Here is a 19909-nt window from a genome sequence, read left to right as displayed (position 1 = left end):
AGGATCGGCGTGACTGGAACAAAGATCAGTAGCTCCGGTCGGTGCTAGGGACAATGTTAATCCCTGCATATCGGTGCGAGGAGGACAAGGATCATTAGCGCTAGTCTTGTAAACTGGGGAAAACAGAAGATTTTGGGGAAATGGTGCAAAAGGGAATTGTTCTGCTCATGAAGAGGGACACAATGGGAGTTTCTTCATGAAGGGAGACCATGTAGGGTTCACTGTAGAGATCCTCCAGGATCGAGGAATGGGGAGTACAGGGACAGTGACAAAATTTTGTGTAACAAATGCCCCCTAAAGCGTGAAGGCCGAACTAGTGTGAGGGATGAAATTCTTTATGAATCAGTGCGAGGAACCGGAGTTTATCGTCAGAAAACCTGCAAGCAAGTACAGATACATATACATAACTGAAAACTCTGTCAAATGATACATGAATCATGGTATGGACACAGCCACCCATATAATGATCATGTAAATGGATCCAGGTATGGGTGTAGCCATCCTATAAAAGGGATCATATCGAAACCAAGCTATGGTCGAAGCCATCCAAAAATGAGAAGGATCACATATGATAACTCATGGTATGGTCATAGCCATCCGTCTGAGTGATACATGTATATAAACATAATCATGTCACACCACTTTGCAACCTAGACTTTGGTAATCTGATCCCAAGGTCTTGCGCTCCAACACGACCTGATCAAAGTACAAAGTCTAACATGTGAATAGATGTCTTGACGTCGAACATGCTAGAAAGTCACTTGATTACCAGTCAATGATGTAAATTGTTAACAAGTGCGAGAGAAACCACCAATAATGAAAATGGTCCTCAAGGTATTATCAACACAATCCATGGAATGTGAATAGAGGAACTGAAGTTGAAAACCTGTGAAATCGCTCGATCGAAAGCCAATGAGGTGAACTTGTCGTCGAGTGCGAAGAACTTGCCATTAGGGCATGCAAGCTCTAAGGTAGTGAAAGGGAGTCTCTCGTCCAACTTCCCAGATAATGAGTTGAAGTCGACATGAAGCGACCATTTTGAAGGAGGGCCATAATGTATCCCACATCATCGACATGAGACAAAAGGATGCAATATGATTTTGGATGATACAGAGAATCATAGGTAAGTGTAACTGTAGAAGGACAACTCTTCAACATATCGGTGACACAACTAGAAGTTTGGAAGCTTTTGGATCCATAGGATCGGTGGTCATGACGACATGGCAGAGATCAAATGGAAGGAAAAAATGAATAGCCCAACCCAGGAAGGTCAATGATACAAAGGAGGATATCCCAACCCGACACAAAGCAGAGAGTGTCATGTTCAAGAGTGAGTTGTCAACACAACTGATTAGATTTCCAAATTTCCCCCCACCATTTCTAGTAGGTACCCCGATTATTTTTTAATTCCAAACTTGAAGGGGATAGCATATGCTTGCACTGTAAGTTCATCCTTCGGACAAATCTGACTTAGTAAGTTTAATGAGCCCTAGGAAGGAGAAGCTCATATTCGTCATCGTGATGAATCTGATGTCATTTGATATTTTAACAAGTCCGACAAAGGTGTAACTCGATATCTTTTTCATGTTTAGAGAGTTTGAAAAAGACATGGAAAAGAAAACTCCACATGGTCCCTTTTCGTACATTTGTGTCTCTTGAGCCCAAAAAGGTAGAAAATGATACTCGAGAGAACCGCTTGACCATTTCAGTCAAGGAGTACCTTTTTTGTAAATAGTGCATCCCAACCCGAAAAAGGGGTAAACTTATACTAGGCGCATGATGTTTCGCATCCGTTAACGAGTTCAAAACAACAAGGGATCAACTATCTTTTCGCTTTTAAAAGGTCGGAAAAGAGCTTGAAAGTAGACCCTCCATTTTATTCTTTTTTACGAGTCAAAAGGGAAAAATACTCGGCAATATTTTCATATGATTTTTACAAGTCGAGAAAAGAGTTGAAACATGACTCGACATCATCGTCGAACATCCATGACCTGTCGCTACACAAAAAGGTAAAGTGCATTATCCAATTCTTGAGGCAAAACAGGTCAAAACATTTACAAAACCTAATATTTCATAAAAAATTGAATAAAAGGGAGGAAAAGTAAATATTTTTTACCATTTACTATTTTACCTTGTTGTGAAGGAAGTTTTACTCACTTTTTCCCTAATTGTTCTAGAGCAGATAGCAGGAGATCCTGGGGGTCATTCGCTGAGCCGCCAAATACAGGTAAGAGTCAAAGCCCTAAGCTTCATTTTCATGCCATTTATTCTTTTTTTTAACCATTTTTGGGATTTTTGAGGGAGGATTTGTAAAATATTTTTCGCCCTCGGTCAGCGCAACTTCCGGGCATGGAATCATGCCGACCGAGGGTAATTAAAATGGCCTATCGCACCATCGGCTCAACAGTTTTTAAAACAAGTGCATCTGCACCGTGAATATGGAAAAAACTAATTTCCCCTCAAAACCACCGTTGGAATTTGAAATTTATGGGTCAAAAATGATTATTAACTTAAATCTATGGTTTTTATAGGAAAGAATCGCCGAAAATGGTAGATTGGAAAGAACGTGAGCATGAGGATGTGGACACCCAAGCACTGAATGATCCAAATTGCCTGAATGCTTTGAGGAACTGTGGGCTCCTCAAATTCTTTCTCATGCCAGGGATGTGGGCCCAACCTGAGTTGCTTCAGTACCTAATTAGTCTCTGGGACATTAATCAAGAAATATTCGTCATCAGTGACTGGTTCTGGAAAGGGGAACCAGTCAACTTATATGGGCCACGGCCAAATGGGGCAAGCATATCCATGTTTCTTGCTGAATATTGTCCTGAAACCCTCAAATCCAAGAGTGGCAAGATTGAGTTTGCCACTGTCTAAGACCTGACACTGAGAGTGCTATTGTTGACTGTCAACAGAGTGGTGGGGTCCCAGGCAGTGCATGAGACTAACAAGTCGAAATTCCTATATGCCATTGACTGCACAGCACCAACGATCTTCAATTAGGAGGAAGCCATGAAGATCAAAATAAAACACCAACTAACCAAAGCTAAGGCGAGGAATCTAAAGCAATTTTGCTTCGGATCCATACTAGTGACCTTTTTCTTGGAACAGGTGTCATTGTTCCAGTACCGGTTGACTAAGGTAGATACTCCTATGCCACGCGACCCACAGATGGTCCGTTGGAGTCGTTTGATGCCCAGGATCATTGGGGGCCAGGACATGTCGTACTTGCCTACCTTCTTTTTATGGCTACAATGATAGCTGATCGTCATGGAGGACTAGACATATAGTGGCACCGACTTTCGTGGAGATCCGAACATGCCAATACCAGATGGAGACGATTTTGACAATGAAGGTAAAAAATCAATTTTTTTGTTTTGTTATTTTTCAATCTATATATATCTGTGTGTGTGTGTGTGTGTGTGTTTATAAAATTTCTCTTCATTAATGCAAATGTTGGACTAGAGAATCCTACGGGGATGTCCCCAATAGCCAGGCACATCGCCCACCAGTTTGATGTCGTCGCTCCTTATTAGGAGGGGAGTGACAACAAGGAGGAGATCACGAGGAACCTTGAGGGGTTGACTCGTGGTTCCCAGAGTATGCTTGGGTGAGAGACATTCCTTGCCAATACCAGAGACACTCGGTGGGAATATCGGATCAAATTCGCCGATTGCTGATTCGTGTTGCACGAGCCGTGTCATGCTACCACAATCACCATGTTGATTAGTTCTTAGGTCCAGCATTTACATTTTTGAGGCTTGTGAGCCGCTGATGTTATTTTGGAAACACATTATTTTTTTGGGGTTTTGATGTATCAAACATTATCACCATATATATATATATATATATATATATATATATATATAGATATATGCTATATTTTCTTGCTTACTATGGTACAAATGATTTTTTTTGGTTTTTCACATGTTTCATACTTGTCTATCCAACACATAATTAGCTAATGCATCTGTCAATGTATTCATGCATCTAGGAATATGATGATATGTAATGTAATCAAAATTCCTTTCCAATAGACGAATATAGAGATACATTCTCAATATCTGAGGGTTTCTGACGGAATATTTCCCATTGAGTTGAAGGACAACAAGTTGTGAATCTAGGTTAACAACCAAACCTCGAATGTTAAGAGAAATGGATTCTAACAACAATTTGACGACCACGCTGTATTTAGCAATGTTGTTAGTTGTGCGACCTAAACATATACCTTGAAGATCAATCAACTCACCGTGAGGGTCATAAATAGCCTACGCCGTGGATGATAGGTTCTAGGTACTACGGCAAGCACAATCAGCGAAACTGATGTGGGGAGTCACAGACATCTGCAGAGCAAGGAAAACATAGTAAACAGGAAAGTTGTTTGAAAACTAATACACCAAACTACACTGCACAAAAATGAATGACACACTAATGTACACACGTAACCATGCAAGATGACCTATGCATAGTACTTCTTGAGGTAAATCCCATTTCGAGGCTTGTCCAGAGGATTGCCTTCATAATCAATAAGCTCATAGGCCCCTTTTTGAAAAACATGTTTCACAATGTAGGGCCCATGCCACATGGGCTCAAACTTTCCTACACCCAGCTTATCATTAGCTTGGTCATATAGTAAAACCAAATCACCCTTAGAGAACGCGCAAGGGGAGACCGGCTGATCGAAATGGGACTTGACTCATTTCTTTTGTGCCTCAATAACCAAAGTAGTGAGACGACGAGTCTCATCTAGTCGTTCTAAATATAAGAGGTTCTCCTCCTGAGGTGATGTTTCAGGGAAATGTTCGACAGCTAGTTTGAGTGAAGGAATCTCGCATTCAATCGGCAATGTTGCTTCCAGACCATAGACGAGCTGGAATGGTGTGAAACTAGTTGTGTCTTTGGTCGAGGTTCAGTAAGCCCACAGAGATTAAAAGAGCATGAGATGCCAATTTGACTTGTGCATCCCAATAGTACGCTGAAGCATTCTAACCAAAACCTTGTTCACAACTTCAACTTGGCCATTGGCCTGAGGGTAATACGGGGTTGAACCATCGTGGTGCAAACCCAATGCGGATGTCAGCTCAGCCATCATGTAATCTCTGAAATGGGAGCCATGGTCTGTGACAATGGCTTGAGGTATGTTGAACCTGGAAATAACATGATTGAAAAGGAATTGAGCTGTCATTTTACCGTCTGTAGAGTATGTAGGCATCGCTTCGGCTCATTTGGTGAAATAATCCACATCAATGACGATATAGCCATGCCCCTCGGCCGAACGAGGGTTACATGCCATATAGTCGATGCCCCATTTGGCAAAAGGACCAACCATAATGATGGGTTGTAGGTGAGCGGGTGGGGCGCACATCTTCCGTTGCTAAATTTGGCATTCATGGCATTTACGAACAAAAAGGATGCAATCCTTAAAAATGTACAGCTAGAAATAACCAGCACAAAGGATTTTTTGAGTAGTAGCATAGCCAGACATATGACCACCACATGCCTTGGAGTGACAATCATTGAGAACTCTCTCAGCCTCCTCGAGAGTAAGGCATTGGCGAAGAACTGAATCGACACTGACACGGTATAAAGTATCGCCAATAATATGGTAGGGTTGGGAGTGATGTCGAATCTATTGGCGATAATCCTTTGTCAATGTGGACCGAAACATGGACGTATGGAGATACACGATGTTATCACCATACCATGGATCAAGGGTGTTGATCAGGAAAATAGTCCCATCCAGAAGTTGTTCATCTACACCAGTAGGGAGAGACGTAGAAGGAAGGGAACAAATCAACTCGGCGAAAACAAGTGACTTCTTATATTTGGCAGTGGTAAATACTAAATCGAAGTATTGCAGGATGACAATCCATTTAGAATACTTGCCTCCCAACAACTGACAATTCAGGATGTAGGTCATGGGGTTGCATTCAGAAATCACAGTAGTAGTGTGTAAGAGGATGTAGTGTCGAAAGTGTTGAACAGCCTAGACGACAGCCAAAGCCAACTTCTCAACATGGGCATAACGCGTTTAAGTGTCAAGGAGATTATGACTAAGTTAGTAGATAACATGCCCATTGCCTTCATCGTCATCTTGGACCAAGACCATAGCAATGGTGCTAGGGGTTGTAGCTAGGTAAAGGAAGTAATGTGGATGATAATTTGGGGTGTTAGAGTCGGTTTGGTCATCCCTCCGTCAGAGATCAAAACTATTTTTGCATTTCATTTTTAGGTGTCCCATCTCGCTCGATCAGTTGCATTCCATTAGGAGCATGCCATAAATCTGACGAAAGGACTTTGTCATTCACTACCCCTCATGCTTTGCACTGCTGGCTCAGGTCTATCCATCAAAATCAAGTTTTAAAAGTTATTTGCAATCCTGTTTCAGTTTCTAGATCATAACAGTCATTTTAGTCATTAGGACTAGGGTTAGTCAATTTGGTCTTCAACAAGGTCTAATAAAGCCAGCAGGCCAGAGGGAGTTTCTTGATAAGTTGTTATTTCAAAGATTTTTATCGTCATATGGATGGATTATGACTTTTCTTCAAAACTCTATTTTGAAGACAAGTCGACATTTCGTTTTTTGTAATAATTTTCCAAAATTTTCAGTTCTTGAATTCTTCAGGTGCAGCCCTGGTCTCCTTTGCCAAATCCCATGTCAACTATTCCTGCAAAAATTTCCCAAGAATTATATCATTTCAACCAAAAAATCAAGGAGGAAACAAAAAGACAGAGTTGCATTAATTGTGAAAAAGTTCCAATTTCAAAACATCACAAAAATGGGTTTTGAAGAAACAAAAATCAAATCAATGTCTTTATAAGCTTTTGCCATGAAGATCAATGTCATTTTGCATGCCAAGGTCAAAGAAAATCATTTCAAACTGAATTGGATGAGCAAGTGTGTGTTTTGGGGCGAAATAGCTTGCAGCTAGCCGGCGCGGCGCACAGAATGGGTGGCACAGTGCACTGGAAGCGTGCGGCGCACTGGGAGTTTTTGCCCAGTGTTATTCTGAATGGGCGCAGCGCACTGGGTTCTTGGCACGGTGCATATAGTCCAAAGCTCGAAATTGCTTGAAACTTCTCCAAGTTGCTCATTCCTTGCGTGAATTTACCAGGTAGGGCGTTCTTCTTGATGTTGCATCAAATTTTGTGATAAGTGTTGGTGGTTTATGGGTGATAAAGGTTGAAACAAAGATCCAAACCCTACATCTAAAGTGCCTTCAAAGGAAGTTTGCTGTGGGTTCCTAAATGTTTGATTTGTCACCAAGGATTCTCCTCCTTCCCCATTTCTCCCTTGTTTCATCATTTCCTACCCCCCCCACTAAGCTCATCAATCCTACATTTTCTTTCCTACATTCAAACCCCAACACCCTAGCCCTTATAAAAATTTCCCAACCCTATACAATAATCCCAAACCCTAAACACTATTCCCATACATAAAATCCCCCTCCTCTCCCTAATAAAATTTATTTCAATATTCCATAATCCCCTACTGTTTTCCCCTTCCTAACATTCCCTGGTTGCATATGTTTTTTCCCCTTAGTGGCAGAATCCAACCATATTGCATTACAACACAGCAGTTTCATACATCAATAAAGAGCAGTCCAAGCACATTTCATATACATCAGCATCTTTTCTTCAAGGTATTTTGTATAGCAGTCATGGCATCTGAGCATTCATCAGACTATGAAGTGGAAACCCAAAGTGACTCACCCTTGGAAGAACAGGCACCCCGGAGGCCTCATAAAGGTGGCAGACATGTTAGGGAAGAACTGACCACCCTTACAGAATTGCAGGCCTGCCTTCTTGCTATGCAGTGTTTTCAGCATCAATCATGCTATGAGTTTTGTCAAAAGGTGGCTAGTGTCCAATTTCATCATGAGCTAGCTCGTATGTTCGTGCTACACTTACATGGAGATCAAGCTACCTTAGCCGGTGTCACCTTCATGCTTACACTAGAAACTGTCTCATTAGCAACCGGTATACCGAAAATTGTTGAACCATGGCACAAGAAATAGAAGATTGACCGGCAGCATTATGAGCCATACATTAAAACCAGTTTCTTGAGGAAGCTCAAGAGAGTGTTCCCATTCCGATATATGAAAGATGAATATGCTCCACTAATGAGATTGATCATGAAATATTTCAGCTGTGAGGGACGGTTCTCTCGTCTTTATGCTTATCACATCAGGTTGCTCATGAGTTTCACCAGGGTACGGATGATGAAAATTTCGTATTTCATTTGTCAGAACATAGAGAGGATGACCACCTTTATGCAGCATAAAACCCCTCAGCAGCAACTTAACAGTGTCTATCATTTTGCTCTTATTAAGATTTTGGTGGTTCATCAGCTTGGATTGCAGGGCATCACTTGGGATGATTTCATCTCTTGTGACTTTTTCAGAGCTTCACGAGGATTATCAGAGGTTAAGCATGAAGGTGGACCTTCTCATCAGTATGAGCGTCATGAGACCACTAGTGTGCCGGTATTCATCACATATCAGAGAGGCACCAGACATTTGTTTGCAGCAGCAAAACGAGTGTTATCTCCACCCGGGGTGGAAGGGGCCTCATTTCCGACATCAGCACCACAGGTACAGGAAAAAGGCAAGAGGCCAATGCAGGATGAGGGGCCATCAGGTGAACGAGAGACCGACTTCATTCTCCTTCATGATGATGATACAGATACAGGTCCACAAAGCGCCAAACTTAGAGAGATCATCCAGGAGCAGCAAACAGAGATCGAAGCCTTATCCCTTGACTTGGAGAGGGCTAAGTGGACCATGAAGTACTTGGAGTAGAGGAACAAATAGCTTGAGGATCAGCAAGCAATCATGGAGTTACAAAACATTCGTGAGCATCGCCAAGCTGCACAAAGGAGAAGAGTTGAGCTCACGTCGTTGGAGCAAGAGATTAATGAGGATCGGGAGGCCAATCTCGAGAGAGTTAACATGCACTTAGAGAGGCTGTTGGACAAGGCCAACAAGGACCATGCTTTGCTGAGACACATGGCTTTCCACTATATGGCACGAAACAAGGTGTGCAAGGCCCGAATCAGGAATTTGAAGGCCAAATTGAGGAAGGCAATAAGGAAGCAAAAGAGGCAAAGGGAGCTCAATCGTCTTCAGATATTGGTCGAAGCCTCTTTAGCCCAGCATAACACTTAATGAAGAAGCTCCAACCCAAATTTCAAGAAATTTGGGGCATTTTTGGTATTTTTGTACAAAAAACAGGGTTTTTCTCCCTGTGCGCCGCGCCACATGGCGCGCGCTTATGATAGGAGGCTCCAAATGAAAAAAACTTTATATTTTTGGATTTTTCATGAAAAATCATAACTTTTGGTGCATGGCCAAGAAGTTTGGGCAAGTTTTGAGTCCTCAGGTGGTCAAAAACACCCTAAAAATGACTTCTATGCCCCTAATTTCACACACATGAAGTAGTCTTGGGAGATTGAGGTTTTGGAGGGGCAAATGGGCACCAAATTCAGAAATTCCACTTGGGTTGGAAAGTAGACAGGTAGGGATTTCCAACAAGCACACTTGGGCTCAATTTTTACTTTATCAAGTGCCTAAAAATCAGCATCAAAGTGGTGTGACGCATACAGAAATTGGCGCGGCGCACAGAGGTTTTTTGCCCAATTTTTCACCTTCCAGCTCAGAAATTTGGCCAGTTTCACTAGTTTTGCTTTGTGATGTAATTCTTGATCTATCTTGATGTAATTGGATAAACATGATTTAATTTTGGCACTTATTTACTTGTTCTAGAGGATTCATTCACCAAAAAGTGAAAATTTAATGAATGAATCAGTTTCCTACCTTATAGAGGCAAGTTGTTTTGATTGCCTAGATTTTAGTGCTTTGTTTAGAATTGGTTGAAACAACTCCTAGAATTATGAGCTCAACCCCTAGAGGCAAGGGAATGGGTTGGGCTAATCTATATCATGTAATTTCTAAGTCATTTTCAGGGTTGGACTCTTGGGAAAAGTTTGGCACTCTATTGTACATTCACTTCTGCATTTTTGGCTAAGGAAAGACCAGGGTTTTGCAGCATTGTTTGGGATCCATGTGGCTTTATGGTTTGATGGTGTTCTTCTCTAAGTAATTGTAAGTTTATTAGTGTTATGTGTATCATTTTCCTCTCTTTTCTTCTGAATTTGAACAAATGAGTGATTAAGGTGGAATCCATTAACTGTTATGCTCTACCTTTGAATTTGTTTAAATTTTCATGTTTTCATCTATTTAAGGAGAATTCTTGAGACTCTCTTGCTCTCCTTAGCTCCCCACCAGTCTGATCTATCCATTTCACTCACTTTAAAGCATCAAAATGATTGCCTTCCTTGCCCCAATCGGAACTCTGCAGAAACTGTGCCTCATCCCCGAGCCCAAATTGCCTTTCCCTGTTTCCAACACAAAACTCTCAAAAACTCAAATCAAATCCCTTATACTTCATACCTAGCCTAAAATTAGCTTTTATTTCAGTCATCTCGAGCCCCATTGATTACCTTTTGCCGAGATCGACCCGGAGAGAGCCCTCTCCTGTCCTCGTAGGGCTAACTGCAAGGTTGAGCGTGGTTTGATGTGGACCTAGAACCTTGTCTTTTCAGCCTGAGACAAATCTAGGCTCTAACATGGGGGATGCAGCAAAGGAGCATTTACGAGGACAGCCTTGAGATCATCGAAATATTTTTGGGCAACCTCATCCCAGGCAAAGGGTGTTCCTTGTTTGAGCAACTGGGTAAATCCTGTAGCTAGCCCAGCATAATTGGGTATAAAACGAAAGAGCAAATTTTCCTTTCCTTGTAGGCTCTAGAGTTGGTGGAATGAAGATGGAGGGGATAAATTTACACTGGCCTCGACTTTAAGAGGATCAAGGTGAATACTATCCTTGGAAACGATAAAGCCAAGGATTCGTCTGGATTCTATGCAGAAAACACATTTGTGTGGGTTTAACCGAATGTTGTAGTATCTATAGTGAAGAAAAATTTGCCGAAGACGGTCAGGGTGATCTCGGCGCTTATGAGAATGAGCAAGAAGGTCATCCAAGTAAGGCTGGACGATGTTGTGAATATCGTGAAATGCATAGGACATTGCCCACTGAAATGTAGCCCCAACATTTTTTAGGCTGAAAGGGAGCATTTTGTACGCGAACGTACCCCATGGACAGATACAAGTTGTATTTTCTTGATCAGTTGGTGCAATGTTAATCTGGTTGTAACCAGAAAACCCATCCATAAAGGGAAAATTTTCACTCCCAACACATTCGTCAATGATCTGATCATTGAAGGGAGTAGGGTAGTTATCCTTAGGACAGGCACGATTGAGATCACAATAATCAACGCAAATGTTGATCGTGCCTTGTTTTCTCATCATCGAGATAATATTTGACACCCAATATGTAAGAGGGATGGGATAGATGAATCCAAATTTGATAAGTTTTTCAACTTCACCCTTGATAGTGGCGACCTTCCTAAGGTGCACTGGGCAAAGCCGTTGGCGAACGAGCTTCGCGTGAGGATAAGTTGGTATTTCATGCACAACAATGCTAGGACCAATGCCAGGCATTTCTTCATAGGACCACGCAAACACATCACGAAATTCTTGAAATAGACGAGTATAGGTCTTGATCTCATCTGAAGAACAAGTTAACCCGATATGGACATGTTCAACGATACCAGGCTTGAGAGAAATATCAATCAGCATCGTTTGGGTAATATTACCCAAATTTCCTTCCGACCATACTTCATGAGTCATGATCGGTAGCGGAAGTAGGAGGGAAAGAAACGAAGAGGAGAACTCTTTGAGATTGGTAGACGTGACCGTCGGGAAAGGTAGGAACGAGGAACGATGATGAGCATCAGTCAAAGGTGGTTCCTCGAGAGACATTACTTCCATGATACCTTCATCAGCAAGAAAAGTCTCGGCTAAGGGATCAAGAGTTTCCTAAGCGCCAAGCCATGGGGATTGAGCATACGTATCGAGAGAGGTCTTCGCAACAGAAGAATCAGAGGATGCGGAACTTAAGGCCGAAACAATTTCCACATAATTGATTTCGGCAGGACTAAGTGGCATAACCTCACCCCAGGTATCAATAAGATCTTGTGAAGGTATGACCCAAGGGTCAAATTTGATCGAGATCATGTTGACATAGGCAACATGAGGAGGTGGGAGTAGAAAAAATCCCATTAAGGCATAACATTTACAAAGACCTACCCCCACACTCTCATAGGGAGCACCAGTGTGCTTGACATATGGAACATTACCATCCGAGGAGGAATAGGCAAAGAAGGACAGCTAGTCAACAGTGACAATCTTCCCTTGATGGGGAAAACGAATCACGCGGAATAGGGAGGAGGCTACAACATGCATGACATGGGTCGAGCTTCGGCCAAGTAGAAGATTATAATTGAGATTAACATCAACAATCTCTACCTCGACTTGTACTATCTTTCCCTCCTAAGTAATGGCAAGGTTAGGTAAGACGTTGAAGGGTCGTGTGCCCATCGAAAGCTTCCAAAGTGTTTGTGGATTGGTTCAAAGAAGGAGAATCAATGGCCTTCCAGCATGCGATTGACATGATGCAGGTGGAAGCACCTTCATCGATGAAAGTCCTATGGATGGTCTTCTCATTGATGATTACCTAAATGAGAAAGGCAATCTGATGAGGCAGGCGCAGAACATGGTTCTCTAGATCAAAACATTTCAAATTGGAATCGATGGGATCAATACCCCTGATCGCCGACAGCAAATATTTCCGCTGCAATGTGCAGTTTTGGAGCACCTTGAGAGCCGACATAGCTAACGGTGCCTGAGCCAAATCCTCAATAATATTATAGTGCTAAGCGACTCGAGTGTTGGGATCGTACGAGGATTTCCTTAGCACACCTCGAGAGGGTGGCCATACAACGGAATCAGGGTTAGGGCACTCGATATGAAGAGGGCCAGAACTCGGAGCAGAAGAAGAAGGGGTGGCTTCTTTCTCTTTCCCAGTTGTCAGGGTAGGAGTTTGGAAATCTTATGATCTAGTAGCCACATTAATAGACGTACTCATCATGAACACTTGAGATCCCGAGGAAGGAGAATATTGAGGTTGGTCTACCATTTGGGTCTGTTGAGATGAAAATGGCTCTTTTAGGATAGCTGGGGTCCCTTTGAGAAAACGACTAACTTCGAATTGTCAGGGATAATCCTTGGTATAGTGATCCTCCTTGCCAATGAGGCAGGGATACTTAGGTTTCCGTTGTGAAGACTCACCAGCAGACGATTTAAGAGGACCCTATTTTGGGGCATCAGCTTTACCCTTGCCTTTGCCTTTCTTCTTACTTTTCAAGGATTTGTCCGCTGCGGTAGACAGGACAGCGTGGACCTCTAAGGTTTTACCAGGGCCTAGTGGATTCTAGGAAGAACTACTGGAAATAGTTTTTGAGACCAACTTCTGTTTGGAAGAAGATTTAGTAGGGGTCTAGGACACTTAACTAATGACTCCATCAACAAGGGGTGTAGCCTACGACTTCGATGTCATAGGATCGGAGGATGGTCGTAGAGCATCAAGTAATAACTCATACAAAGTGCCAAACTGAGAATAAACTAGATCTAAGTATTGGGCACAAGAAATGGCTTGTTCTTCAGTAATGCACCCACCCATAGCTATATCGCAAGCAATTGGTGCCACAAATGACTTAGTGAACCATTCGGTGAGCAACTAATCAGCAATCTCGAATTTGATCAGGCGACGTCTATGTCACCATTCATGGATGTGATCGGAAATGTGTGTCATAGTATCTTGCTTAAGCGATGTGAGAAAATAGGTGCTAGTTTCATAGTGAACCGGCAGTTGGAAATGCGTGAGGAAAGCCATGGCTAAAGAGTTAAAGTCATGGTAAGTACTTCGAGGAAGCTCGATGTACCACTTGGCTGCAGCACTTGTGAGGGTTTGTTGGAAAAGACGGAGACGAATGGAATCATTAATGTAAGAATTCGAAGAGCACCAGAGGTGATATGTCATCACGTGGGCTTGAGGATCTTCTTTTGCTTTCCCATCGAATTTCAAACAATTGCTCGGGATCTTGGATGGAACTAGAGGCCAGTATGGCAAATGAAGAATTGGATCATTCGTAAGGCGAGACACATCTAGCAACTCTAGTGTGGCCAAGAATGGAAATTGAGTATTAAAAGGCATTGGAGGTCGGTAAGCAAGTCCAACCGGAGGACCCCATCCCTACTAGTAAGGATTTTGGACGTCGGGGGATTTTGGCCATATGGCATTTGGTTCTACCCCCATTATGGGTTACCTTGGCCATAGAGAGGATTTTGACCTTGAATGCCTTGGAACTGTGAAAGCATAGGTTGTTGATAAGCAATGTATGGGTTCAGAGGTTGTTGAGCCTGTTGACCTTGGACATATGGGTATTGTACCTGCTGTCCCTGAACATACGGGTGGTAAACCTGTTTCCCCTGAACAAGAGGATTTTGGACCTGCTGCCCTTGGCCATAAGGATTGTACACCTGTTGCCCTTGGACATAGGGATTTTGTACATGCTTCCCTTGGCCAAAAGGATTTTGGACCTGTTGACCTAGGACATTAGGATTTGGGCCCACTGCTGCAAGACTTGACCCTGGCCTTGCCCTTAAAAAGGTTGACCCTGCTGATATGTATATAAGGGTTGCTACTGCCCGAGTTGGTTTTGGTGCTGCAAAAGATGTCCCTGGGGCTGCAAAGGTTGGCCCTGCGAGGATATAGGCTGGGAGGTTTGTGGAGCATATTGCATCTGCTACTGCATGGTTTGCTACAACAGTTGCAAGGGTTGCCCCTGTGGTTGTTGCAATTGACCTTGCTGCAAGATCATTTGCCCTTGTTGTTGCCCGGATATCCCTTACCGCAACAAAGGTTGTCCTTTCTGCAACAAAGGTTGCCCTTGCTATAACAAAGGTTGTCCTTGTTATTGTAGAGGTTGTCTTTGATGTTGCAAGGGTATTTGAACAGGGCCAAAAAAATTTCCGAACTGAATCTGACCATAGCCACCCTAGAAAGTGGATGAGCCAGGTTAAACGTACTGCCCAGACTGAAGGGCATAAGTTGGATTAACCATTCCTTGAGAACCATATGGAACGTAAGGAGTTTGGTATTGGACCTGAGCCTCATAAGGCTATTGATACTAAACATTGCTTGACCCAAATAGACCAATGAGATTTTGAACCTATTGGTACTGGACATTGCTTGATCCAGCAGGACCAACAGGGTTTTGAATAACACCAAAAGAAGGTTGGTTCATACCAAGCATGTGAGCCTGTGAGCCACTCACATTGGTGGTGCCTGACACCATAGAAACATTCAGATTCTGCCCCCCAGGTGGTGGCACAGCTTGGCCACTGACCGGAGGGATTGAGGAACTGACAGAGACCACTAGTTGGACTAGACGAGTAACAGGGACGGACGATACAAGAGGGTTCAGAACGGTGGGTTGTATCGGGACTAAGGTAACAGCCTATTCGGAGGTCTAGTTCATAATGAATGGACCTCTAGTAGGCATGGCACCGGATGCCCAAACAAGGTTATGGTAAAGTGATGAGGCACTAGGTGTACCTGAAACCAATTGTGCCAAGGATACATAATTAGGTGGAAATTCCCAATGCACATTGACGGTAATGCTTCTTGTATCACGGAAACCTTCAGGAAGAAAAGGATGATCTTCCTCCTCGAGAGTGTGTGGAGTAGAAACTAATAACTCATCTAGAGAGGTGACTGGAGCATCACCTTCGGGTTCCATATTTGGGAACAAATGACGACGAACGACTGAAGAAGTACGAGGGGATAATTCCAAAGGAACACCCAGCTGATCGTACGGACTATACGGATGCTGCGGTGATATCACAATAGGGTCAAAAAAAGGATTCGAAGGATAGATAACTAGTCCAAGCTGACTGTTAGTGGTCAACGAACTCTCAGGAGTTTGAACAGGATTGTCCAGAAATTTCGGGCCAAAATCAGCAGGTGACCCAGTATCTAAACTAGGTAGAGGACGTGATGACAAAGGTTGAATGCTTAGAATGATTCCAATTTCAACACCTTGGTCCTCGAGTTACTCTGGTAATTCAAGAAATGGCTCCTCAGGATATCTTTCAAACGAAGGAGAGGAAGAGGAACTAGGTGAACCAGATGGTTCAACCACGATGACCTTGTCTTAGCTAATAGGAAAAGAGAGAGATAAACTTCAAGGATTTAAAAAATTCTTTAAGGGGAACTCACGATTTGGTCCATAAATACTAACAAGATGTTACAATATCATGGGCAATCAATTTATTAAGACACATAAATAGACTGGTGCTATTTCATGTTTAACGAGTCAAGAAAGAAACAAAGATGACTCTATCACTTTCAATTGGAAACAAGCTTGAAAGGACAAACACTCGAATGATCTTTTAAGTTTAATGAGTCAAAAATATCAAATGACTACTCTGGATGGTCTAGGTAAAAAGGATTACCATGAAACCATGAACTGCAAATTGCCTCCCGACGAACCGAGAAATACTGGCAAGCAATCTCCCTGAATGTTTTGTTCAGTGTATCATGTTTGCAAGGCAGCTGACTCGGCTTCCTATGGATAAAGGATTGCAGCCTAGAGGGGTCTCCCATTATATACTCGACAATACAGGGAGCACAAATCCGTATTAGTTCTGTTTAGTGTCGAAGCTAACGACAGCTACTAGGTTTAAAGATGCCGGAACATGTCTCTAGCCTAGACCTTCTATATGTGATCATTATAGTTCAAGTGCGCCTTAGGTTAATTGAGTTCATTTTAAAGTTTATCTTGAGTTATGTCTCAATTTTCAAGCCTTAGCGATGTGACTCGAAAAACCCTAAATGCAACTAAATGAGACAAGACCCTTTTAATTCGATGAATTGTCTACACTAGAGAGGGTAGAAAACACACAATCAAATGCAAACAACCAAGCAATTGAAAGAAAAATGATTTTTCACTACTTCACTTTTCGAGAAAATAAACTAATGAAAAATACATTCCAATTCCTAATTTCCTGAAAAGTACATTTCTAACAGTCCTTCCAAAAGCAAAAAGAGTTCTTTTTCTTTTCAAATGCCAATGCAATCCTAGTCTTCAATGATGCTGACTACCATAGCATACTAATGCAACAAACTAGAATTTCATACTTTCCATGAAACGACGAAATGAATTTTTCGCATACAACACTTCGATGAAAAAGTTTTTGAGACAATTAGCTCTTCAAGCAAATTAAAACACAAAAAGAGAAACTCATTCAGACTAATGAAACACCAACTATACCAAAAACAAGACAAGCAATGTGATCCATGTCGGATAGAAACGTTTAGACAAGAAAACGAAAACTTTTCAAACTTGTGTAATGGAGGTCAAAGTCATAGAAGGATTTAAATGAAATGCAATGAGTAAATGCACCAACAACTCGACTCACTAAGTTCACAATCAGCTGAATGGATGACAATCTAGATGACCTAGTGCCACTGACCATCCAATGACCCAAGAAATCAAAAGGAAAGATGACATATCAACAAGCAAACAAACCAAATGAAAAGCAACTTTCTAGTCAGGGAGAAAACAGTGTAAAAACCTTATGGGGTCGAAATCATGAGAGAAAAACACACTAGTCAAGATTTGGGACAAACCCTAATCTTCACTTACAGGCATTGGTGTGACTTCCTAACTGACAACAAGCGCCAGAAGGAGGTCAACGCGACTATTTCTCAGCATATCTCGCTGATCGGCGCGACTATCAGCAAATTAAGCACGCTTAACGAGGAATCCAAGAAAAAAAAAAAATTGGGACTAGATTTGTGTTGGCATTATGATACAAGTGTTGTCCTTGATGGCAACTCACTCAGAGGTATGATACAAGTGATGGTAACTCAATCAGAGAACAGATCGTAGTATAGCAGATCAAGAGAGAGATATATGCAGGTTAACCTTGATGAAATTGCATATACACGCGGGTGAGAAGAACAAAAGGCACGTATACGTACACACGCAAGTTCACTGAATGAAAGGCGTGTACATGTCGTAAAACTAAGTTTTGGTCCATGGTATTTGGTCTGAAGTGTTGACCCCAGGTATTGGGTCCAAGGTATTGGTTCAACATGGTTTTGGACCATGGTATTGAGAGATGCCTAAACCTATATAAAGAGAAGATCATTAGGCCAAGGAAGTAAGGGTGCAAGTGATGAATATCTGATGAAGTGTGAGATCTAGTATGCTGGTTATGGGTTTGTGATGTTGTGCTTGATCTAAATCAAGGATGCACCTATGCTATTGATGATGGATGATGGATTAGGATCATAAGGCTTGGAATGTATTATCATTATGTGGTTTGATCATGGATAGACTAGATCTAAATTATTGACGCATGTTTTATTGTATGAATATTATGATCTGGGTATGACTGATGTCTGGAACAGCTGCAAAGTTATGAGTAAGTATTTGCAGATCTGTACGCGGGTTGGCTTTGGTAAAAGCACGTATGTACGCTGGTTTGATTCTTCATAGTAGCGTATACATTATGAGATATGATATTTGAAGTTGCAGTTGGATCTGGTTATTGTTGCAGAGTTCTGTTGTCTGTTCTGTGTTCTGGTTTTAGTGGTTCAGTATTGGGTGATTCAGAGATTGATGATGCAGGTATAAGTTGATGATTGTGGTGATTGTTTTGTATTTATGGATCTAGTATGAAAATGTATGAAACATGGTCCCTAGAAGATAGTAGAGTTCAGTAGGTCGTGCCTACGTACTGGTAAACATATCGGCTAGTACAAGAGCCAAGGGGTTGTAGCTCCCTTCCAGGAGCAGCTAGAAAATGAGTGAAGGTTGGAGCCTTTAGTAGGTCGAAGCCTACGTACTATTAAATGGATCGGCTAGTACAAGAGCTAAGAAGGTTGTAGCCTTCTGCAGGTAGATGATGAGCCCCAAATTGGGTAACTTATTGGGCTCATTTTGCCTAATTGTCCTTGATCATTCCACCATTTTTCATAGATTATGCATGTTTTTGAGTATGTTTATGTTATTTGAATGAATAAGGGTGGTCACCTTACCAAGGAGGCTAATACATGGTTATTTCAGGTATTTTGGACAAATTTTGGAGCAAAGCCAAGCAATTATGAGCCAGGCGACAGCCAAGCTTGAGGGGAGGATTCGTAGGGAGGTTGTCTCTTGCATTAAATGGCCCTTCCTCGAAATCTCCACCCTCAACTCTGAGCTCAACAGGCCACCAAAATGAATCCTAAAGGCAGCCGAGCAGCTTTGGGAAGAGTGACTGTTTACTGGCAGTTTGAACAGCCGAGTCCCTTGAATTAAGGACGGCTACTAGGCCCCTCGTAGTGTATAAATAGAAAGGCCTCAGCCTTCATAGTTTACTTTTGGAACTGTTGGGTTTTGCACTATAGTGCTATCATTATCTCAGCTCGTTTTTGTAGCTATTGTTGTATAACTTTCTTGTGACATGATTATTTTTGGGTAATGAAAGGCAGCTCTATTTGGCATCAGCTCTAAGTTCTTTATAGGAGCCTGTAGCTCTTGGAGTTGGGCCCAACCCAAGTGCCAAGGCTTCCTTATGTATTGTTATTTGCTTTTTATGTCTTTGCAAAATAATTTCTATTAAGTAGATTAAAATCTTGTTGTTTATCTAGGTCATTGTTGATGATTAGAAAGATTTTTGATGTTCAGATTGAGTTGATAGGTTATTAATAGGGACAAGCTTCAGAAAAAGGCCATCAAGCACCTCTGATTTCACCTCTCCCTCAGTGGGATCAAGAGCTGGGATCAAGGTGACCTTGCTACCACCAAAAACACTATCTTTGCTTCGCCATGCAACCATTAGCGTTCGATTTTTATTTGCAGAAGTTGGTTACATGTTCAGATTCTTGATTTCTT

At 42.0% G+C, this 19909-nt stretch overlaps 1 protein-coding gene across 1 annotated transcript in view; it reads left to right on the top strand.

Annotated features, from left to right (window-relative positions):
• LOC149156667 (uncharacterized) overlaps positions 1-15081 on the top strand; it is a 78361-nt gene extending 63280 nt beyond the window's left edge. Inside the window, exons 2-3 of the mRNA XM_089444829.1 lie at positions 14342-14495; positions 14792-15081. Coding sequence (XP_089300955.1) covers positions 14342-14495; positions 14792-15081 — 444 coding nt within the window. The remainder of the gene's footprint in view (positions 1-14341; positions 14496-14791) is intronic.
• The last annotated feature ends 4828 nt before the right edge of the window (positions 15082-19909 follow it).

The sequence above is a fragment of the Pinus tabuliformis genome, chromosome 9 (assembly GCF_031772625.1).
Source record: "Pinus tabuliformis cultivar Carrire ecotype Pingquan chromosome 9, CPIR1, whole genome shotgun sequence".
NCBI lineage: Eukaryota > Viridiplantae > Streptophyta > Pinopsida > Pinales > Pinaceae > Pinus > Pinus tabuliformis.
Note: the sequence above shows the minus strand (reverse complement) of the source record. Positions and strands in the feature narration are given on the sequence as shown.